Below are 21,419 nucleotides of genomic sequence, written 5' to 3' on the forward strand. Positions count from 1 at the left end.
TAAGATAATGAAAAAGTAAGTGTAAATATACTCATCTAGTTTGTTATATTTTTAAATGATAAAGGAAATAAAAAACAAATATACATATATTCATATCATGTTTGTTACATTTGTTATAATATTTAAATTTATTCTTCTTTATTTGTTATATTTTTTTGGTGGTGGCCAGAATTTGAACCCCAGACTTTGCATGTACTATGCATTATCCATACCAACTGAGCTAAGCTCACAAGAACTTATTCATTTTTTATATGTATTGATAACGATAATTAAGAGTAGAAATAAAAAATCCAACCCAAAATGCTGAAAGAGGAGGGTAGTTTTCTGTATAAATTAACTTATTTTATTCTAATTCTAAATTCTAAATTCTAATACGTAACAAATACACTAATTTGGTGCGAAAAAATTGGGATAAACTCAATTGGGTCTGAGTCAATACAAATTCAAATACCTTCAAACATTCAACTTGGCTACTCTATTCTACTCAACTCTCTCTCTCTCTCTCTCTCTCTCTCTCTCTCTGGTAGGTTTTCTCTCGGTTCTAGTCGCTTTCAATTCTTCTTTCATGCTTTCGAAACCGCTCTGCACTGTTTTTGTTTTTTCTTTTCTTCTTTTGATTTTCAGTGAAAATCACTCACTTCGAAACCCTAAACCCTAAATCAATCTCCGAGATGATTTTTACTTCAATTTCTTGTTCCGCTACTTGATTTCGATGCTAACATGTGAATGAACACTTCGTTCTACAGTTTCGATCATCATTTTTCATCGCGTAATGTGTAATTTGATTTTACAAACAAAATTACTATTTCTGTGTCGTTTATGAGTTCACTATTACTTTGTTGGTTCTCTGATTTTTTTTGTGAATTCTGATTTTATACTGTGAATTTCTGAATTCTGAATTTTAACATATGATCATGCTTATGGAAGTTTATTGATTTGATTTTTGTAGGTTTGGTTACCATAGTTTCAACATGTTCATTAAGCAGGTAATTTTGTTTTGAAATTCTTTGATACATTTATTTGATTTTTGTCGCTATTATTAGCAAAGATTACCTTTCTAGGTATTCAATGTCAAATTATCATCATATAGAAAATTACATAGGAATGGAAGGCAAGCAGGCAACAAGCTGCGACGTTAACCCTTCATAGGTTCATTGAATAATTGATGTATCTGGTTTATAATATAGACTAGATACATCAGTTATTCAACAAACCCGGCCAAATAATATTTGCTTATAATAGTGATAGAAGGAAGTAACATTTGGTTAAATGATTCTTCTGTATTTTAATTTTTTTTTCTTCAATGTCCTTTATATTCTTGCTTTTTGGAGTTTGTTCCTTGCTTAAATGGACTTGTATCTTTTTTTAAGGTTGTCATTGAAGGTTTCAAGAGTTATCGAGAGCAAATTGCCACAGAGGATTTCAGTCCTAGAGTTAACTGTGTTGGTAATAATTTTATTCAAAAGCTTTTAGATGATTTTGTGTTGATTCAGCATAATCCTTTGAAATGCATGATGTAGGTATTTCATTTGTGGCATGTCATAATGGCAGCTCAATAAAGTTTGAATTTGATAAAATGTGAAATGAATTTAGTCAAGTTTCATTTGTGTGCATTATAGCTTGTAGAAATCTAATAGTGTTTTTTTTTTCTTTCAATAATTACGAATGATATTTGCCGGCATAGTTTGTATTTTGGTTTTTAAATAGTTGCAAATAGACATACATACAGTATTACTCTTTGTAAAATGGAAACTTTTCCTATGGTATGATCCTATTCCACAATTCTTTTTCTTTTTAAGGATGAAAGACAATTTTCATGAAAAGGAACAGATGCCCAAATGTTGATAGTATGGTAGTCTCAAGAGTAACAAGATGGAGAGAAACAGGAATACTCATTACAAAATCATAGATGAATATGCCTAAAACAACCAGCTATCTTAGCACTAACCATAACACTGAGTAACCGCAAAATCTGCTGATTTCCATTAAGCGTTGCCATATTTCTGCAAAGGCTTTGGAAAGCTGCACTATGTAGATATAGTATGAGGGCAATGTAGGAACCATTACTAGTATTTGTTGAGGCATGACCATGGTTTTATTAGAAAGTGCTTTATTAAGATTGTAATTCTGGAATAAGTCATGTTTTTGATTCTATTGAATGTTATTATCCCAAATCCAATCGAAAGACTCCATTTTGGAACATATCTTTGAATCCATTTCCTAACTTAAGGAATTCTGTTTGGAAGATTAGTGAGAGTACACTGAAAAAAGATTTACTAGCTTAACGATTTCTGTGAGGGGGGCTAGCGAAAAAGAGTCCTTTTTGGAAAGTACATACTTTGTTCACTACATTCTCTTCATTTTCATTACTTCTTTATACTCTGATAATTCTTCCTTTTGTTTATTAATGTGAAGTTGTCTCAAAATGTCAGTTTGTATCTTTCCTGTTTCGGTCAAATTCATGTGTTCACTAACATCAATAGTATCTGTTTGCTCATTTTTTTGCAGTTGGTGCTAATGGATCTGGTAAAACAAACTTTTTCCATGGTAAGAAAATCGCCATTTCCTGTGCCACTGTACTTATAACTTGACCAGATTTTACTCTTTGTGAAGTAGCTGAAACTGGATTGCTCATCTTGAATTTGACACTTGTTTTCCCTCCTTTTGTTTTGTATCTAGCCATTCGTTTTGTGTTAAGTGATCTCTTTCAAAACCTACGCAGTGAGGATAGGCATGCACTACTCCATGTATGACACAATTCATACTTCCTTTTATATTTTTACTTCTGTTTCCTACCCAGGCAGAGCTAATCAATTCTAGAATTTGACAAAGCTTAAATGTATTTTTCTCTCTACAGGAAGGGGCTGGACACTCGGTTTTATCTGCATTTGTGGAGATTGTGTTTGATAATTCAGACAATCGTATCCCGGTAATATTTTGAAAATAATAGTTTCATTTATATTAGTAGACAAGAGGACAATTTTCCAATTTTTTTTAAGTTCCTTTGGTTTAATTACATTATAAAACGACCACTTATGCATGTTTTGTTTTCTGCTTGGAAAAGAATAGAAATGCTATTTTCTTGTCTTGTTGGGTAATAGACCAATACTCTAATTTTCTGGAAATGATAAAATTGTATTAACATAAACTCTGGGGAAGAGTCCTCTGCAATGGTTGGAGCTTCCCTTCGATAGACAACTTAAAAAAGTCATGAGTCTGTGGAAGCATTGTTAGAGGAATTGGACCAAAATCAACCCATACTAACCTTACTTACTAAATTTTTGGATGGCCTTTCATAGAACACCTCAAATACACCTCTAAAGTTCTATTAGTTACTTCCGATTGCCTATTTGTTTGGGGATGATATGTTGAGCTATATTTCAACTTGGTCCCTGCCTTTTTAAACAACTCTTTCCAAAATAGCCTCATAAACTCATAATCTTTGTCTGAAATGATGGGACTAGGGAATCCTTGCAGCCTTGCTACTTCCTCAATGAAAGCTTGAGCTAACCATAGAAGTATATGGATGACTCCGTGCAATGAAATGAACAACCTTGGATTGGACAGCCTGTTACCCACTACCAAAATAGAATCGTCGCCCCTTGATTTGGGCAGCACGGAGTTGGTTGCAGCAGCTCTACTGGTTTAAGGGCCTGATACGTTTTGTTGGCAAATTGCACACTTTTCCACCAACTCTTCTATGTTTTTTCTCATTCCCTTTCAGTGGAACACATTAGCCGCCCTTTAAAATATCCTCAAAGCCCCTTAGTGTCCTCCCCAAGATGAGGAATGAAACTCCTATGATCAAAGGAATGCATGCTGATTTTTCTGGAAACACTTCTATCATTGTTCCCTCCTTCACGCCTCACTGTTCCTCCCTACTTGGGTTCCCAGGCCTATTCTCCTTTCTTTCTGATTTGGTACACATACTTGACTGGTCTATCGTTGTGCGTAAATTGAATCCTGTTGCAGCAGGGAAAATGACTTTATCTAGAAATATTTTATAGACTATATTTGCAAAGATTCTGATTAGTCACCTTTTTTTTCCTGGCTATCATTACTATATTAATCTCTACCTTTTTAAATGGTGGTTGATTGGATATTTATCCGTTCTTATGCACCGATTTCTACACTTTGGGTTTTGTCAATCTATCAACATAAAGGATCTATAGGCTAAAAAAGAATCTGATAGAAAAGAGATTATGGATTTAGTTAACTGACAACTTGTGATGACTGGATGCATATTATTTCCATATTCCTCTTAATTATACATGCCATTTTTAACTCATCATTTTTCTATATTGAAGTAATTTATTCTTATTCCATGCATGGATGTGCTTGGCATTGTTCTCTGGGGTTTTGATTGTACTCTTCCTTAAGTTGAGAAGTAATTTAATTAATGATATGGTTCTCTGGGTTGGTGAGATTTTTTATTTGAAAAACATTCTGATACAATTTCATTTGCTCAGAACTTACTTTATAATAAATATCCTTTTATCCAAGTTGTCTGAAAAATCTATCGATTGGTGCTTGGCGATGCATTTTTTACATTGCGCCCAAACAGCTTGCATTTTACTTTATTATTCAAGTGCTTTATCTTTGACAACCACTTATTGCGATATTTGCACATGTACTTTATCTTGGGCATCTATTTTTGGAGGTAGTCTTGATTGGGCACATGCTTTTGGACATATTATTTAAACACACACACATCAAAATGTATTTTACTTAATTCTTTAAAAATTAAATATTATTCAATTATTTTCTCATTATTGTATGTGTGCTTAAAATTGATGTGTTGGGTATGTGTCTAAGTAAGTATTTTTCCTATTTGTGTCGGAGGATAGGTTGACAAAGAGGAAGTGCACTTACGCAGGACGATTGGTTTGAAAAAGGATGAATACTTTCTAGATGGAAAACACATCACGTGAGTGTAATAGATTATAGAGCACATACTGTACATTCATTTTTATATAAAATTGACATTTTATCTTATGCCCTTTGGTTATTTGAGTAGTTATTTACCTATATCCTAAAGAAAGATGATAAATACTTTGCAGGAAAACTGAAGTGATGAATTTATTAGAAAGTGCTGGGTTCTCTCGCTCAAATCCATATTATGTTGTGCAACAAGGAAAGGTATTGGTGCATGCTGATGGTGCTATTGTATGGTCTTTTAAATTGTTATGTTGATAAACGTTGAAGCAATTACTAAACTTGCTGTTTTCTTGCTCTTGCATAGATAGCATCCCTAACCTTGATGAAAGACTCTGAGCGATTGGATTTACTGAAGGAAATAGGTGGTACTAGAGTTTATGAGGAGAGGCGCCGTGAAAGTTTGAAAATAATGCAGGATACAGGCAAGTCTTTCAAATTTTTTTTTTTTTTTTTTATTATTAATTTTTATGTTTATTTTCATGTTATAGATGTTTTTATCATGTATTTTACTGTGAGACAGGTAACAAAAGAAAACAAATTATCCAAGTTGTACAGTATTTAGACGAGAGGTTGAAGGAACTAGACGAGGAGAAAGAGGAACTTAGAAAATATCAGCACCTTGACAAGCAGAGAAAATCCTTGGAATATGCCATATTTAGCAAAGAAGTTCAAGATGCTCAACAAAAGCTTGCAGAGGTTTTATATGTTAAAATGTTTCCGCATTTATAATTATTTGAATGATATTTTTTACTGTGTTTTATTTTTGAACTTCTTTCTTGATGATTGGATTGTCTATTAAATCCATTTAGGTGATGATATGTTGTTTTTGTTAATTCTTGCTGTATGGTTCAAAATCAATGCTGAGATCAGATGGCAGATGTTATAATATAAATCCTTATGAAGACCTTGTTTTTGTTTTCAATTAATATTTTGTTTGGGTGTAGCTAAATAGACAGTGGTAGATACGTAAGTACTTGAGAATTGAGATACCTCCAGCCGAATTACAGTTCTCAATTGTTAGTATTAAAGAGATTGGACCAACAAATGGGAAGGTTTTAATGATAACGATTCTGGAGTAAACCAGAAATATAATACATCAACACAGTTTACTACCTGCCATAATAGTAACCGCCACCCATACATACAGGGATAAAATGCACATAACTGTCCTCCCATTCTATCTGTCTAATAAAAATAACTGTCCTAGCTGCATGATAAAATAACTGCCGTACATACACATTACTGTCACCAGCAACTCCATTTTCTTTGGACATAAACTTTCCAAGGCCTTGTGCCATAGACTGGTCTGTCATCAATTTGCCCGAAAGGTGGAGGAAAGTAATGACCTTTGGTAAAAGTAAAAGCCAAACAATGTTATTGATTAGGGATGGTGGACAATGGCTGAAGGCTAAAATTCCGATATTTGTTTCTGCTATAAAGTGCCATGGTGCTGCTGTCCGTCACAAATTGGCCATCAGGGTTGTTAAGAATTCCGGCATTTATAACACTTGAGTTCGATCGTGTAGCGAGTAAAATGCACTTGACATTATACTAATATTAATAGCAAATTAATGATCTTCCAACTTAGTTGACATCTCTAAATTTGTGATGTTTTGGAGAGACCAGACTATTTGGTTTCGCAGAGCAGGTTTTAGGGTAAGTCTTCCACCTCATTCATACCCAAATCTTCTGCTCTTTAGTCTTCTGGCAGTTGGCTACTATGTCACTCCTCCCTTTCTCTATTGTAATTGTCTCTCATCTCTATTTCATCCTCGCCAATTCCCGATCAGCCTAACATCCTTGACTCCTTTTATCCCTCTACTTGTGAACTAGGGTGAAATGCTCTCAGATATTCAATGCAATTATTTGCAGCTTTATAATTGTACACTCTAACTTTTTGTCGGCCTTCATAGATCAATAAAAATTAGGATGCCAAATTTATAGTTATAGTCTTCTAGACTTTTTTAATTCTGTTTTTACTATATTGAATTTCTGATGCCTGAAGGTAGATTCTTGACTCCTTGTTTTAGATAGAACAAGCTCGGAACAAGGTCTCTGAAATATCCGCAAAGAAGTATAATGAGGTTCTTGATGCACAAGAGAAATCCAAAGATTTGGAGAATAATTTGAAAGATATAACTAAGGAACATCAAAACCTTATCAAAGAAAAAGAAGTTCTTGAAAAGAAACGAACAACAGCATTAAAGAAGCGCACAGAGCTTGAGCTTGATGTCAAAGACTTACAAGGGAAGATCTCTGGAAATAGGCGTGCCAAGGTATAATTCTAATGATGATATCATGTTATGAGTTCTAGTTCTTTTGAATGGCGTATTTCTGTTCATGATTTATCTTTGACCTACATGGTTTTAGGAAGAGGCTGCAGAACAGTTGGCGATACTTGAGAATAAAATACAAGGCTCGATGGATGAACTGAACAACATTAGTCCTTTATATGATAATCTAGTTCAGAAAGAAAAAGACATTACCAAGGGGTATGTTGTGGTTGTACTTGTCTACTGATATGTTTCAATAAAGTATAATGTATTTACCCCTCGTAGTGCATGCATTATATATATATATATATATATATATATATATATATATATATCAGTGTTTCTCATTTAACAATAAAATTTGGAGTAGTTGGTATACTTAGAGAAATATGATTTATCTTTCACATATCTGTACAGTACAGTTTTTTTTATTTGAATCTTATTTCTTAAAAAAATATTTATTGTTAGAATAATGGAACGCGAGAAGAAACTCAGTATACTTTATCAAAAGCAAGGACGCGCAACACAGTTTTCAAGTAAAGCTGCTCGTGATAAGTGGCTTCAAAAGGAGATTGATGATCTTGAACGTGTGCTTTCATCAAACATAACACAGGCAAGGGTTCATTTAATGGCACAAGTATTCTGAATTATGGACAAAATACTGTTTTTTCCTTGACACATGGAATTATCAGTTTTTCATTAGGCTGTTGATTCGTTTTTTTTTTTTATCAGTTTTTCATTAGGCTGTTGATTCGTTTTCTATTAAATTTTAGCTCAATAAACAGAAATGACATTTTTGAGCTCCATTGCATATACATTTTTCTGCATGATTAATATTATTAGAGTAATAACGAAAGAAGTATAAGGTCAGAGGATATGATATCCCCCTGGAAGGAACTTCAACTTGCAATTACTATTATTAACAATATCATATAAGCCTATCAGTCACTCTAAATTCAATCGAGGAACCCGCATAATATTGTTGTTGTCTGAAAGTCTGATCACCACCAAAATATGACAGTTTTTCCTAGAGGCATACAAACTTACACTTTTATTCTAGACATATTCTACTTTATTGTTGGAAATTCCGCCTTAATTGCGGTCTGCCCCTAGTCGCCTAAATTGCGACCTTTGGTTAGCCTTCACTGCAGCCTCCAACACCTTCATTGTGTTGGCTTTGAGGGGGTGGATTTAGTCCCACATCAGATAGATAGTACTCTTGAGAAGAGTTTATAAAGAGGAGGCACTCCTCATCTTACAAGCCGGTTTTGTAAGGATGAGTTAGGCCCCAAATTTCAACATGGTATCAGAGCCTATCCTAGATCTATCATTGGATTTCCCGCATCGTCCACGCATCAGGCCCATTGGGCCGGGCTGAAGCGTGAGGGGGTGTGTTGGGAATTCCGCCTTTATTGCGGTCCGCCCCTAGTCGCCTTAATTGTGGCCTTTGGTTTGCTTTGATTGCAGCCTCCAACACCTTCACTGTGTTGGCTTTAAGGGGGTGGATTTAGTCCCACATCAGATAGATAAGACTCTCGAGAAGAGTTTATAAAGAGGAGGCACTCCTTACCTTACAAGCCGGTTTTGTAAGGATGAGTTAGGCCCCAAATTTCAACATTTATTGTCCACTTCATCATTGTGCTTCATTGCAATATTGATGTGTTTCCTGATACTGAGGGTCAGTTTGGTCTTGCTGTTGTTTATTAGAAGCAGCCTGTAGAAGCAAGTTATATGCCCTTGGGAATATATGTTTCAATGAAATCCTGTTTAATTTTTCAAGAATTTTTTATGTTTATTTTGTTTTAGAAACAAAAAGCAGAAGCCAGCCGCTGACTTTTGTTTTTGAAGTGTACTTTGCCTCTGATTGTGAAAAGCTGCGCTCATAAACTACTGCCCATTTCTTATAAGAGGCTTTTCAACACTCGGCCACCAGACACTTAAAATTTGTTTCTTGCTCTTATAATGATTATAATGATTTTGCATATTAGTAAATGTAATCTCTAACTCTGCTAAATGGAAGTTTTTATGTAGACTTAATAAGAATTGGGTTATATATACATAGACTTTTCATTTTTTCCTCACTTCCTAAATCCCGTGTTAGGTTCATAAATCTTATTGGCTGTTGAGCCATGTGATACTTGTGGTATTAAGATTGATATATTAAATTTTGTTGACTGAGTATTTTACGGGTAGTGGAACTTTTGTGCCACAGGAGAAAAAGCTGATGGAAGAAATTCAACGGCTTAATGATGAAATGCGTGGTTGTGATGAGAATATTCAGAGTCGTAAAGCAAATATTACTACTTTGGAATCTCTAATTGCTATGTCACGTGAAAGGTTTAGTGATTATAAAGTAGAAAGAGACAGCCTTCAGGATAAGAAAAAGTTCGTATATCTTGTCTTTTCTGTGATGCATACACATGTTTTTGATTTAATAGTCAATGAAATACTTCTTATGGTTTGATATTGTTTCATTATTGTTATCATCATCATCATAGATCCTTATGGAGCAAAGAGAATGAACTTACTGCTGAAATTGATAAATTGAGAGCAGAAGTTGAGAAGGCTGAAAAGAGTCTTGATCATGCGATTCCTGGTGTGAGTAGCATATCTTAAAAGCTTCTTTTAATGTGCTATTTTTCAATGCATAAAGGAAAAAGAAAGATCTTGAGATTGATGGCAGTGAAGGACATCATCACTCTCTGATTTTGAATAAGATGTATTAGGGTGTTTTTTGAGTGACGGAATTAGTTCTCTGTAATTATATAATGGTATTTGTGACTCAGTGTTTTGTTTATCTAATATTGAGAAATGTAGACTACTTAGCATTTGATAAGAGTGCCCACTATTATTATCTGTCCAGTTTGGGGATGATCTGTCATGATGATGTTGGCATTATTACACACCACCTTGTTTGATACTCTGTACTATGATGATGTTGGCATTATTACACACCACCTTGTTTGATACTCTGTACTATAATGTGCAGGATGTTAGAAGAGGGTTGAATTCAGTTCGGAAGATCTGCAAAACTCAGAACATTTCTGGAGTTCACGGTCCAATTATTGAGTTGCTGAACTGTGATGAAAAGTTTTTCACCGCAGTTGAAGTTACAGCAGGAAACAGGTATCCCTTCTTTGAATAAGTAGGCTTCACCACATGTTACATTCATAGGGTGTATTTTTGTTTTGGAAATGGGGATGGGGTAGATTCAGTACATCCATTGCATGTAATTTACTTTTTTCATCTCTAGTATCTGTTCTTGGCCTGATCTCTTTATTGGTATTATAATTTTGCATATTTGGCTTGATTTCTTAATTTAACAAATTTGTTTCAACAGCTTATTTCATGTGGTTGTTGAAAATGATGACAAGTCAACTGAGATAATTAAACACCTTAATCAACAAAAAGGTGGGCGTGTTACATTTATTCCACTTAACAGAGTAAATGCTCCTCGCGTCACTTATCCACAGAGTTCCGATGTCATACCTCTTTTAAAGAAATTGAATTTTAAACATGACTACACTCCAGCATTCAGTCAGGTTAGCTTCTACTCAACTTTTGTATTTTATTTACATATGGGTATATGGCAAGTTATCTTCAGGTGATATGTAGTGATAAACGTAATTCTTAAATGGTTTATCTGGTTCCATTATAACTCCTAGAATTTGGGTTTGGCCCAACTCAGCCATGCAAAACTGGCTTGTAAGTTGAGAACTACCCACGACTTATAGGCCTTAATCATATTCTCATCCAATGCGAGACTCTTTAACACACAGACCTCATGCCCAAGAAATCTAGAGTGTGACCTGAGTGGTCTGATAGCAGGTGCAGGGGTGGCTGTACTCATACAAATTTGGGGGCACATACCCCACTATGTTGTAAAAAAATATATACTATTATTTCTTCACACAAAAATACTATATAAAAAACATATTGTATCTCTTGTGATTTTTATTTGTAGAGTTAAATGTGATGCTACCAATGACAAATACAACAGTTAAGAGTTTTTTTTACTATAAATATCATAAAATTTGATATGAAATTATTTGGTAGAGGAGGTCGGTTTTGTGTTTAGGTGATATGAGGCTGTGATGTTTTAGGCCTATCAGGTTGCTTGCGCCATGCAATTTAGATAGCAGGTTATGTTAAGAAACATCGTTAGTTTTTTTGTTTTATTATAGAGTGCAGGATGAGATGGAGATTTTGACTATTGTACATTTTTATTGGCTTCTATGCACACCTTCTATATTGTTGTGCGCTTAATAAATTTTCTCCTATAAAAAAACAAAATAAAATTTGGGAAATTGTTTAATGATTGTTTGTTTATTTTATAAAGAAATACTTTTTATAATATTGAAAATGAACACATATTCGATGCTTTTAGAATAAAATAACCTTAAAGAACAATTATGAGTATTGCCCTCACTGGTTAATTATTTTGGATCCGTCATTGATCAGACGACCCATCGAATCTTGGATAGACTGATACCATCTTAGAATTTGGGATGAGCCTAACTCAACCCTACAAAACCGTTTTTAAGGTGAGGAGAGGACTACCTCGAACTTAGAAACATATTGTCAGGCCATATTGCATCCAATGTGGGACTCTTAACAATAACATAATAAAATTGATGCAAGTTGAGCAGCATGTTGAGTTAGGACAATGTGACATAAATGGATCATTGTTTTATTTAGGGGTTATTATGATTAATTAAAGGGTAGTTTTGTATGTTTCATTTAATTATTTTTAAACACAAATATCAAAACCCCTTCTCTTTCCCGTAAACTGCTGGTTTGTACATCTTAGGTTTTTATATTGGGCCTAACTCTTCCTTATAAAACCAGTTGTAATGTAAGATGTGCCTCTCTTTACTAACTCTTTTAAGGTCTTATCTCTTTTCAATGCGGGACTTTCGAGTTTTGTTCAATATACCTCCTCCTCATGCTTAGCACTATTAGCTTGATGCGTGGATAATTCTATCTTAGGTTTATATATTTGACCTTACTCTTCCTTACAAAACCGACTTGTTAGGTGAGGGGTGCCTCTCTTTATAAGTCCTCTCTATGCTTTATCTCTTTTCAATGTCGGATTTGGGTTTTCCCTAACAGTCCAAAAGTGGGTACAATGGAAGAGAAAATAACATTCTTATTACGGATGACACATATTTAAAAACAAATAATTCTTGGCATATAGAAATAGAACAGATTCAGAAAGCATATTTTGAGGGACTAACTACAAACATACTTAAGCCATTATTAATGTAGAGCGTTTCAGTTTGAGTCATATCACTCTATACCTAAAGTAGTCTTCAGGTTTTTCAAGGGAATGCTCTTCCAAGAGGAGCACTTCAAACCTAAATTTTACTTGGTCTACATCAGCGATGTCATCCTCTTCGTTATAAAGTTGCATTGGATGTTCCATGACATCAGTTATAATATTTCTATTAGGTATTTGCTAGAACAGTTATCTGCAAGAATCTGGATGTGGCTTCAAAGGTAGCTCGTACCAATGGTTTGGACTGCATAACACTGGAAGGTTTGCTTAGCTCTTTGCGTGTGTCTGCATATTGTAGATGGTCTATTGTTTTGTCCTGACAATTTGTTGTCTGTCTCTATACAGGTGATCAAGTAAGCAAAAAAGGTAGTATGACCGGAGGATTTTATGATCACAGACGATCAAGACTGAAGTTTATGAATACCATTAAGCAGAATGCTGACAGTATCCACATTAAGGAGGAGGAATTGGAGAAAGTTAAATTTGAGATACAAGATATCCTTTAATATTAGTAAATAAACACTTTGTACATTCTCCATTTTTTTGGTAAGAACTCATTATTTATAAACGACATATAATGAAACTAAGCAAACAAAGTAAATCTGGAGGACCTTGATTACCATAAAATGTTTGAAAGAAATAGCTCTAAGAATGAGAAGAAAAACCATTTGGCAATGTGTGCCCAGCAGTCATATTTACTTTCTGCCTTTGATTTTTTCTGGTTATGTTATAATACGTGTTTTGGCAGTATAGAGGGAGATGATATGTTTTTCTATAATTTTCTGTGATTAACTGCAACTCTTACAAACAGTGATTTCGTTATGGTTTGACCATTATTTTCTTCTGGTATCTTGGACATATAGAGGGAGATGCTGTTTTGAATCAAATTTTTTTATGATTAAGATGCACTTTCTTGATAGAATTGCTTTATTAGAAATGTGGCAAGCTGAGTCGAAGGAAATACAAGGTTCTTGATAGAATCGCTTTTTGTTATGTTGTTACTGCACTTTGTTCGTTACTGAAATTCTGCGTTTCTTTTTGACTCTAGTATAGGGTTTGCTACTCTGTTTCATTCATTGATGATGATTGATTTTCCTTTTAGATTATTCATTGTTTTGTCTTGTGCTAATTTTTTGGGTAAGAGCCGCTTGATTTGTTTATGACGTGGTAACATTAAGTACCACATATCCATTAGTTTTGTGATTCATTCTGTGATGCCTATTTTATTCCTTGCCAAAAAAACCATTTTCCCCTATGGTTTTGTTTTCACTGAACTGGTCTCACAGATAGATCAAAAGATTAATGATCTTGTTACCGAGCAGCAGAAGGTTGATGCTCAATGCGCTCATAGTAAATCAGAGATAGAAGAGCTTAAGCGGGACATTGCTAATTCTAATAAACAGAAGCCATTATTTTCTAAAGCACTTGCCAAGAAGGTGTCTTTGAATTTCTCAGATTCTACTCAATTACCACTCACGAGCTTCCTTTCTATTGATAGTTGCTTGTGAGATTGTTCACTGCTGATTGCTTTTCATCTTTTCTGAAATAACTTGTAGGAGAAATCACTTGAAGATGTTCAGAATCAGATTGAACAGCTTAAGGGTAGCATTGCTACGAAAAAAGCTGAGATGGGCACAGAGCTCATTGATCATTTAACACCAGAGGAAAAAAAGCTTTTGTCTGATTTGAACCCTGAAATCAAAGACCTTAAAGAGAAGCTTGTTGCTTGCAAGACTGATCGCATTGAGGTTATTGAGCGAATTATATTGATGTTCATAATATGTATAGGGCTATCTATTGTCTCCATTTTAACTTCAAATTTTGCAGATTGAAGCACGGAAAGCAGAGCTGGAAACTAATCTAACCACTAATCTTAGGAGAAGAAAACAAGAGCTGGAGGCTGTGATATCATCTGATGATGATGAGTCTATGGTTGCTGATGCCAATTCCAAGAGGGAGGAACTTAATGATGCAAAAGTGTTGGTTGATGATACATTAGATCAGCTTAAAAGTGAGAACGTCAGCCAATGTTGTCTTATATCTATATCTTGAAGTTCAAATTGTCACTCATTGTCACTCCTTGTTTGACCAAAATTTCTTCTTCAGGAGTTTCTGATAGTATAAATAATCGAAACAAGCAAATTGCAAAGATCAAAGATGAAATTAATAAATTGAAGGTATTATTCTTTTAAATTGTTTAATGGTTACGTGTTGTTGGTCCTTAATGATGAAGTTATTTGGCTGCAGTCTATGGAGGAGGAGTATAATAGAAGACATCAGGAAGAAGCTAAAGAATTAGAGCAATTGCTGGGTAAAAAAAGTGAATTTTCTGCCAAAGAAGAAAAGTATACCAAGAAAATAAAGGAACTTGGCCCATTGACATCAGATGCTTTTGAGTCGTAAGTTTTGCCTAGCAGCTTACTTTTACTTAATTTTTTTTTAGAGGGATACGATAAAAGATGAATTATATGATGCTTTTGAGTCGTAAGTTTTGCCTAGCAGCTTACTTTTACTTAATTTTTTTTTAGAGGGATACGATAAAAGATGAATTATATTCTGAAAAGAAATGAAATGACAGTTAAATTATAGAGAGAGCACTAAAGCTCATCGTTTTCTTCACGGATGTTATCACTTTATGTAAACTTCCCAGTAGCAACAATTCATTCTCACGTCAAAGTTGACAGCGTCTGCTTCCTAAGAAAGCCTTGTGCCTTGCAAATACTCCAAACTTCTCTGCAAAGTCACATTTTCCTGAAAATCATATTCCTTTCTACTCAAGCGTCATTTAAATATGGCATGGCTAATCCTTGCACTTATGTAGACAGAAGTTTTATTTAAGAAAAAGGCCAAGAGCATTCTCTACTTGTTATCCATCTATTGGTTGTGTTTTATATTTTTCAATGAATATTTTTGGTCTAGATTTTTTGTGATAAACTTGATTGTGTTGCCTTGATATTTTAAATGTTTCATCAAGAGATATAGTTGTTGTGGTTTATGGTTTCTACGTTATAATTTACCTTTTTCTCTGCAGTGTGGTTTTTGCTAATTTTATTTGACTCTTTTCCTTTTTTCATTGGACATGACAGGTTCAAACGGAGGAGTATTAAAGATTTGCAAAAAATGCTGCACAGGTGCAATGATGAATTGCAACAGTTTAGTCATGTCAACAAGAAAGCACTCGATCAGTACATAAATTTTACAGAACAGAGAGAAGAACTTCAGAAAAGACAAGCTGAACTTGATGCAGGAGATGAGGTATACTGTCATTCCAGTATAGGAAGTTCTTCATAATTGTTTCCAAAGATACAAAAAAGTTGTCGATGGCCAATTTTGCCTGACAAGTATTGCTGGTTCTGCACTTTATCATCTAAAGGTTTTCGAACAAATGATTTTTCATGGCTGTGAATGCTGTTGCAGTTTATGTGTCTATGAAGTCAGTCTTGTTGAATATTCACCTGCATGTTGAATGACCTATATTTGTGATATTCTTTTTATTGAGTTTCAATTTTTTGATATATCATGCCCTGTAATGTAGTTTTAATGTGATTTTTGGTTTTAAGTTTGGGTTTGAGTGTAGGACTGATTCAATTCCAACTTTTGCACTTGTGATTGTATTGTATACAACATTGCTAATTATTTTTTTTTTTGACTTTTTTGCCATTAAATAATTGCAGAAAATCAGAGAGCTAATATCAAGTCTAGATCAACGGAAGGATGAATCAATAGAGCGCACTTTCAAAGGTGTTGCTAGGCATTTTCGAGAAGTATTCTCTGAACTTGTACAGGGGGGCCATGGTCATCTGGTTATGATGAAGAAGAAGGTTTGTTGCTAGTAATTAATGTCTTAGCTTCTCCCATCAATTTTTGTGATTGCATTGGATAGAGAAAGCTTTATAGTTTGTTTGTTATATGTGTTGTGTGTTTGTATAATTGTTGAAAATAATATAGCAATAGAGAATTATTATTTCAGTAGAAGAGCACTCCTTTTATAGGAGAAATACTTCAATGTCAACTTCTCAAATTTAGGAGTGATATATTCAACAATAAAAATAAATTTCCATCATGCCCACTTTCCATCACATTATTAGATGCTCAAATGTCAGCCTTGCTAAATTCTAAGTTAAATGCCATCTTTTAGTTGATTTTAAGGCAAAATGGACGAGCATAAAATTCCGGAGTCAATTTTTCATTTATAAAGTGACGATCAACTTCAATATGCTTTGTCATGCTGGATGAGATTCTGGGCTATGCTTATTGCGGTTTTGTCACATTACAACTTCAACAGGAGTTCTACCATCATCTTTTGTTCCTTTATGACTATATAAATTCATAGGCCCTTACAAATTCCATGGGCCATTGTTCTAAACCCGGCTTTCGTGCTACTTCTGGCAACCGATCTTTGTTTCTTGCTTCTCCAACTTACCAAGTTTCCCTACACGAAGGTACAATAACATAAAGAAGACTTCCTATCTTTTACAGAACCCTTCCAGTCTATATTAGTAAAAATAGCCACATTCTTATCATTGGTTTTTTCGAAGAATAAACCCCTCTCAATTCTATAGACAGCCTCAAGATGATCTTCACAAGGAGAGTGCATAAACTGACTGACAACACAGACGGGTAAGGCAATATCAGGACGGGTATGGGCCAAGTATACCAATTTTCCAACCAACTTGTAGTATCTCCCAATATCAACATTTCTTTTTTCATTAAGTTTTGCATTTGGGATCCATAGGAGTATTGGCTAGCCTTCATTTCAACCACTCATTCTGGTTTCCTGCAAGAGGTCAAGAGTGTCATTTCAATGAGAAACTAATATTCCTTTCTATATCTAGTCTCTTCCATGCCAGGAAAGAGAACCTTTTATTGGGAGGAATACAACTCCTCAAATTAATGAGTGATATAATCATAAAATGAAAACTGATATCAATAATTTAGACCAAGAATATTCTAGTATTCTTCGAGATTTGTTTTTCTTCACATTGTTAAATTTGTATGCTTGTTTTTCTTCACATCGTTAAATTTGTATGCTTTCATGTCAAAACTGTTTTCTTGCTCCTGTTTGCAGGTGGCGTTTGATTATTGAGTTATTTCTATGTATTTACACAATTTGTGAGAGTAATCTCCAAGAGATAAATTGATGTTTTACCTTTGTTACTGTAACTCATGCAAATGATATTTCTATATTTTATTTCCTCTCTTAGGATGGTGATCACGATGATGATGATCAAGACGAGGATGGTCCTCGGGAACCAAATCCAGAGGGGAGAGTAGAAAAGTACATTGGAGTGAAAGTGAAGGCAAGTGTATTTGATATTACATCTTCATTTTTATTTATGTAATGCATGTACCACTTTTTGAATGTTTAAAGTCAGAAAACGGCATGGCGTGTAGAATATTAATGTTCATGTCTTGAGATATATTTAGTTCTTTTGTTTTCTGGTTGGCATTTAGAGATGAATTACATTCAATTGGCAGCACAGTAAAAAAAAAAAGCAAAATTTGATATCATTAAACAAAGACGTGGCCTGTTTTCTGACCCTTAACTGATTGTAAAACCCACACTTGTATGTTCTGTCTACCACATTTTGGTTGGGGATGTGGGTTTCTTCAGTGGCTCTTCATTAATCCTAGACATGTTTATACCTTGCAGGTTTCTTTTACTGGACAAGGGGAAACACAGTCCATGAAACAGCTATCGGGAGGTCAAAAAACTGTTGTTGCCCTTACACTTATCTTTGCCATACAGAGATGTGATCCGGCACCCTTTTATCTATTTGACGAGATTGATGCAGCATTGGATCCTCAGTACAGAACTGCTGTTGGAAGTATCCATTTTATCATTGTGGGTGCTATTTGTCATGCCCAATGTCTGTTCTTGTATTATTCCATCAGCATTTACTGCATGCTGCATCTGCCACTTCATATAATGTTGCATTGCATATTAGAGGTGAAGGTTTCAGTTGCACTTAGAGGATCTTCGACCATTGGAATATATAAGCCTCAAGTATGTGGTTCCTTATCATTGAACATGCAACCCATACTCGGTTTGTGTTGTTTTCCTCAGCTATTGCTAACTAAATTCCTCATAGCATGAGTTATTTTGTTGCATTTAGTACTTCTGTTAGGAACACATGCACATTAAAAGAGACAACTGTGCAAGAGAAAAATATATAATTTCAAGTAAGTTTCAAGAAGCAAGCTCTTCTTGTCTCAGTAAAGCTACACAAGGCTTGAATGGAGAAATACTTACAGAAATGGTATGTGACATGATATATGGTAGGGTATTAAGTGTCATTTGGTCCATGTCAGTGGTAAAAACATTTGTTATTGTTTATTTATTAATGTTAGGTGGACTTGTGATATTAGAAATTTGTTCATGGTTGTGATACTCTGAGTAACATCTAGATTTCCTTTTATACTCTCGTTCCTTTGGGGATCCTTGACTTTCATAGACATGATACGGCGCCTGGCAGACATAGCAAACACTCAATTTATCACGACAACATTCCGTCCAGAGCTAGTGAAAGTTGCCGACAAGATATATGGAGTGACTCACAAAAACAGGGTCAGCCGTGTTAATGTTATATCCGAAAATGATGCTCTAGAGTTCATTAATCAGGATCAGACACAAAATGCTGAATAAGGTAAACACTATAACTTCACTATTTCTCTTTCCGATGTTTATGACTGTGATGAATGCTAGTCACTCTTATTTGGGACCAGACAAAGTGGAAGAAACTCATATTCTTGTGGTAGACAAACCGAACTCTTAATTTTTTTTGGAAGAAACTCATATGACTGTGTTAGTATTACGCCATTGATGAATGTTAGGGAAAAATGATAATCCCTAGGCTGGTGTGACAGCTATCTAAAGCTTGCAAAACAAGCTAATACTAGTATCTCTAAACTACTAACAAGGCTTTACAAACTAAATTGTTTATTTTTTATTTTTGGGGTAACAAACTGAATTGGTCTGAACTTGTTATTTCCTTTTTTAAAATTTATCATACCATTTTAGTCAAATACATATTTATGTTCAACGTCTTTTTTTAGGGTCTACCCATAGTCCTTGGTAAATGACCTGCAATAGCGGGTAATTACACTTCCACTCCAGTATAAATTTGGTACAATTCACCTTCATGTTATTTTGCCATCTGTTTCAAGTCTAACAGGAAGAACAACTTCCGCACAGAGAATGTCACAACGACATAATGCTTCGATCTCTTAGTTAAAAACTTGAACCGCTTTAAGAAATCCAGATTATAAGAAAAATGGTTTGCTCTGAAATGCTTGATCCATCGTGACAGCTTATTCGAAATGACAGATTCACAACGTTTTCTCTGCATAACATCCCAGGTCCATGGAGCCATTAATTTTGTTCAAGTTAACGAACTTGACTTCGGGTTTTGTATGAAAGTGATTATCATGGAGATGTTATGCGGAGAGCGTGAAAGCATTAACAGTTGCAATCATGGTAGCGGCGTTTGCCCTTTTTCTCAAAAAACGGATTGAAGCTTGTCTTTTGTGTTTAAGACCTTATTCAAATGCTAGAGTTGCAATGGAATCTCAGTTCGGCTTAAAGGGAATAAGGTTTATGAACCAGAAACCCTTTTGGATGGCTATGATAAATTGTTGAATTTGAACTTAAGCTTTTGTTGAAAGATGAAATTAAAGTTGTGGAATCGTGGATTGAGCTTGGTGTGATTTAGATGATTCACTTGTTTTGATTGCAAAAGCTCACTCGCATTAAAGATTCATATGGAGGCCATCCATGTAAATTGAGAAGGAAGTGTGTTTACCTACTATTGCAAGTCATTTAGCAAGGACCATGGGTGGACCCTAAATAAAAGGGTCCATATTAGGGACTCCCCTGTTTATGAATTGTTATTATTTATCATAAAGAAAAGTTAATATTTAAGGTTTATTTGGTTTATATTAATATTTCTTGCCTTCCTTTTAATAATATCATTTTTTCTCATTATCTCTTATGTATTATTAGGTGTACTATTTGCATGGTCCGACCTATATCAGCTCTCAGAACCCTTCAATGTCGACAATTTCGTTGTCAAACTCTCCAACCTGCTCTTTTGTTAACTGCTGCTACCATAACATAGGCCTTAGTAATTCAAAAGTTTGATAACCCTTCATTAATTTTTGTAAATCCTTTTTATTCATCTTAATATCTTCTGCTTACCATGATAACCGTAGATCCACGGAGAATATCTGGGTCTGTATATTTTATTTGAAAAAACTTAACGTTTGAAAAAAAAAATTTGTTCCATGTTTGATTTGATGTGTCTAGGGCGAAAAAAAATGACAGGATAAAAGAAAATATTAAGACTCAATTTTTTAACACCTTTAATTGATTAAATTCTATATGGCCTTGTAAGTTTTGTTCAAGTGGAGTGCTGATAACAGATTTTTTAACACCTTTAATTAATTGAAATTTAGAACAGTCCTACCAAATCATGTGGTCCTATATAAATGTGGCAGTGAATTTTACAAAATAATTTTTTTTTTTAAAAAATAAATAAAAAGAATGTGTTGAAAAATGTGTTAATAGTGGGATGGGAACAATAGAAAAATGTTTTAATAGTGGGATGTGAACGTTATTTTTTATTCGATTAGAGTGCGTTGATAACAATGTTAGTACTGGACACAAGTCAGTTGTAATAAGTGCATTTGAATGAATTTTTTAAACTTTTGATTAACTGAATGCACAAAATTTAAGGTAATGATTCCATTTTGGGTTGTTTAACATGTGCTTTAAGAGCGCAAATTAGCATGAACCCTGTGTTTTTGTCTCTTATGGGCCCATTTGATGGTCATGATAGGATAGAGACAATATATGATATAAAGCTGGATAGAGATAAGATATGATAAGGACATGATAAACATTAATCGTATCATGTGTTTGATGCGCACAT

The 21,419-nt window shown here is 34.3% G+C and overlaps 1 protein-coding gene across 5 annotated transcripts; it reads left to right on the plus strand.

Annotated features, from left to right (window-relative positions):
* Nucleotides 1-468: 468 nt before the first annotated feature.
* On the plus strand, nt 469-21,029 carry LOC146954909 (structural maintenance of chromosomes protein 3-like). 5 transcript variants are annotated; one of them, XM_085719030.1, is made up of 30 exons: nt 469-776; nt 950-986; nt 1,371-1,446; nt 2,509-2,547; nt 2,680-2,747; nt 2,858-2,929; nt 4,848-4,927; nt 5,061-5,139; nt 5,243-5,360; nt 5,459-5,634; nt 6,969-7,214; nt 7,309-7,430; nt 7,680-7,824; nt 9,424-9,596; nt 9,710-9,809; nt 10,201-10,337; nt 10,552-10,753; nt 12,663-12,750; nt 12,835-12,984; nt 13,774-13,925; nt 14,046-14,237; nt 14,317-14,500; nt 14,596-14,666; nt 14,737-14,888; nt 15,576-15,744; nt 16,164-16,310; nt 17,694-17,789; nt 18,143-18,317; nt 18,945-19,136; nt 20,492-21,029. In XM_085719030.1, exons 1-29 carry the CDS (start codon nt 727-729, stop codon nt 19,133-19,135), a joined length of 3,687 nt encoding a protein of 1,228 aa, XP_085575156.1. In that variant the 5' UTR covers nt 469-726; the 3' UTR covers nt 19,136; nt 20,492-21,029. The 5 variants fall into 5 exon arrangements, with proteins under 5 accessions (XP_085575156.1, XP_085575181.1, XP_085575179.1 ...); XM_085719055.1 differs by having other exon boundaries at nt 469-769; XM_085719053.1 differs by having other exon boundaries at nt 469-523.
* The last annotated feature ends 390 nt before the right edge of the window (nt 21,030-21,419 follow it).

Source organism: Medicago sativa, chromosome 1 (genome assembly GCF_051527215.1).
Source record: "Medicago sativa cultivar Bolivia chromosome 1, Bolivia_mono, whole genome shotgun sequence".
NCBI classification, from domain to species: domain Eukaryota; kingdom Viridiplantae; phylum Streptophyta; class Magnoliopsida; order Fabales; family Fabaceae; genus Medicago; species Medicago sativa.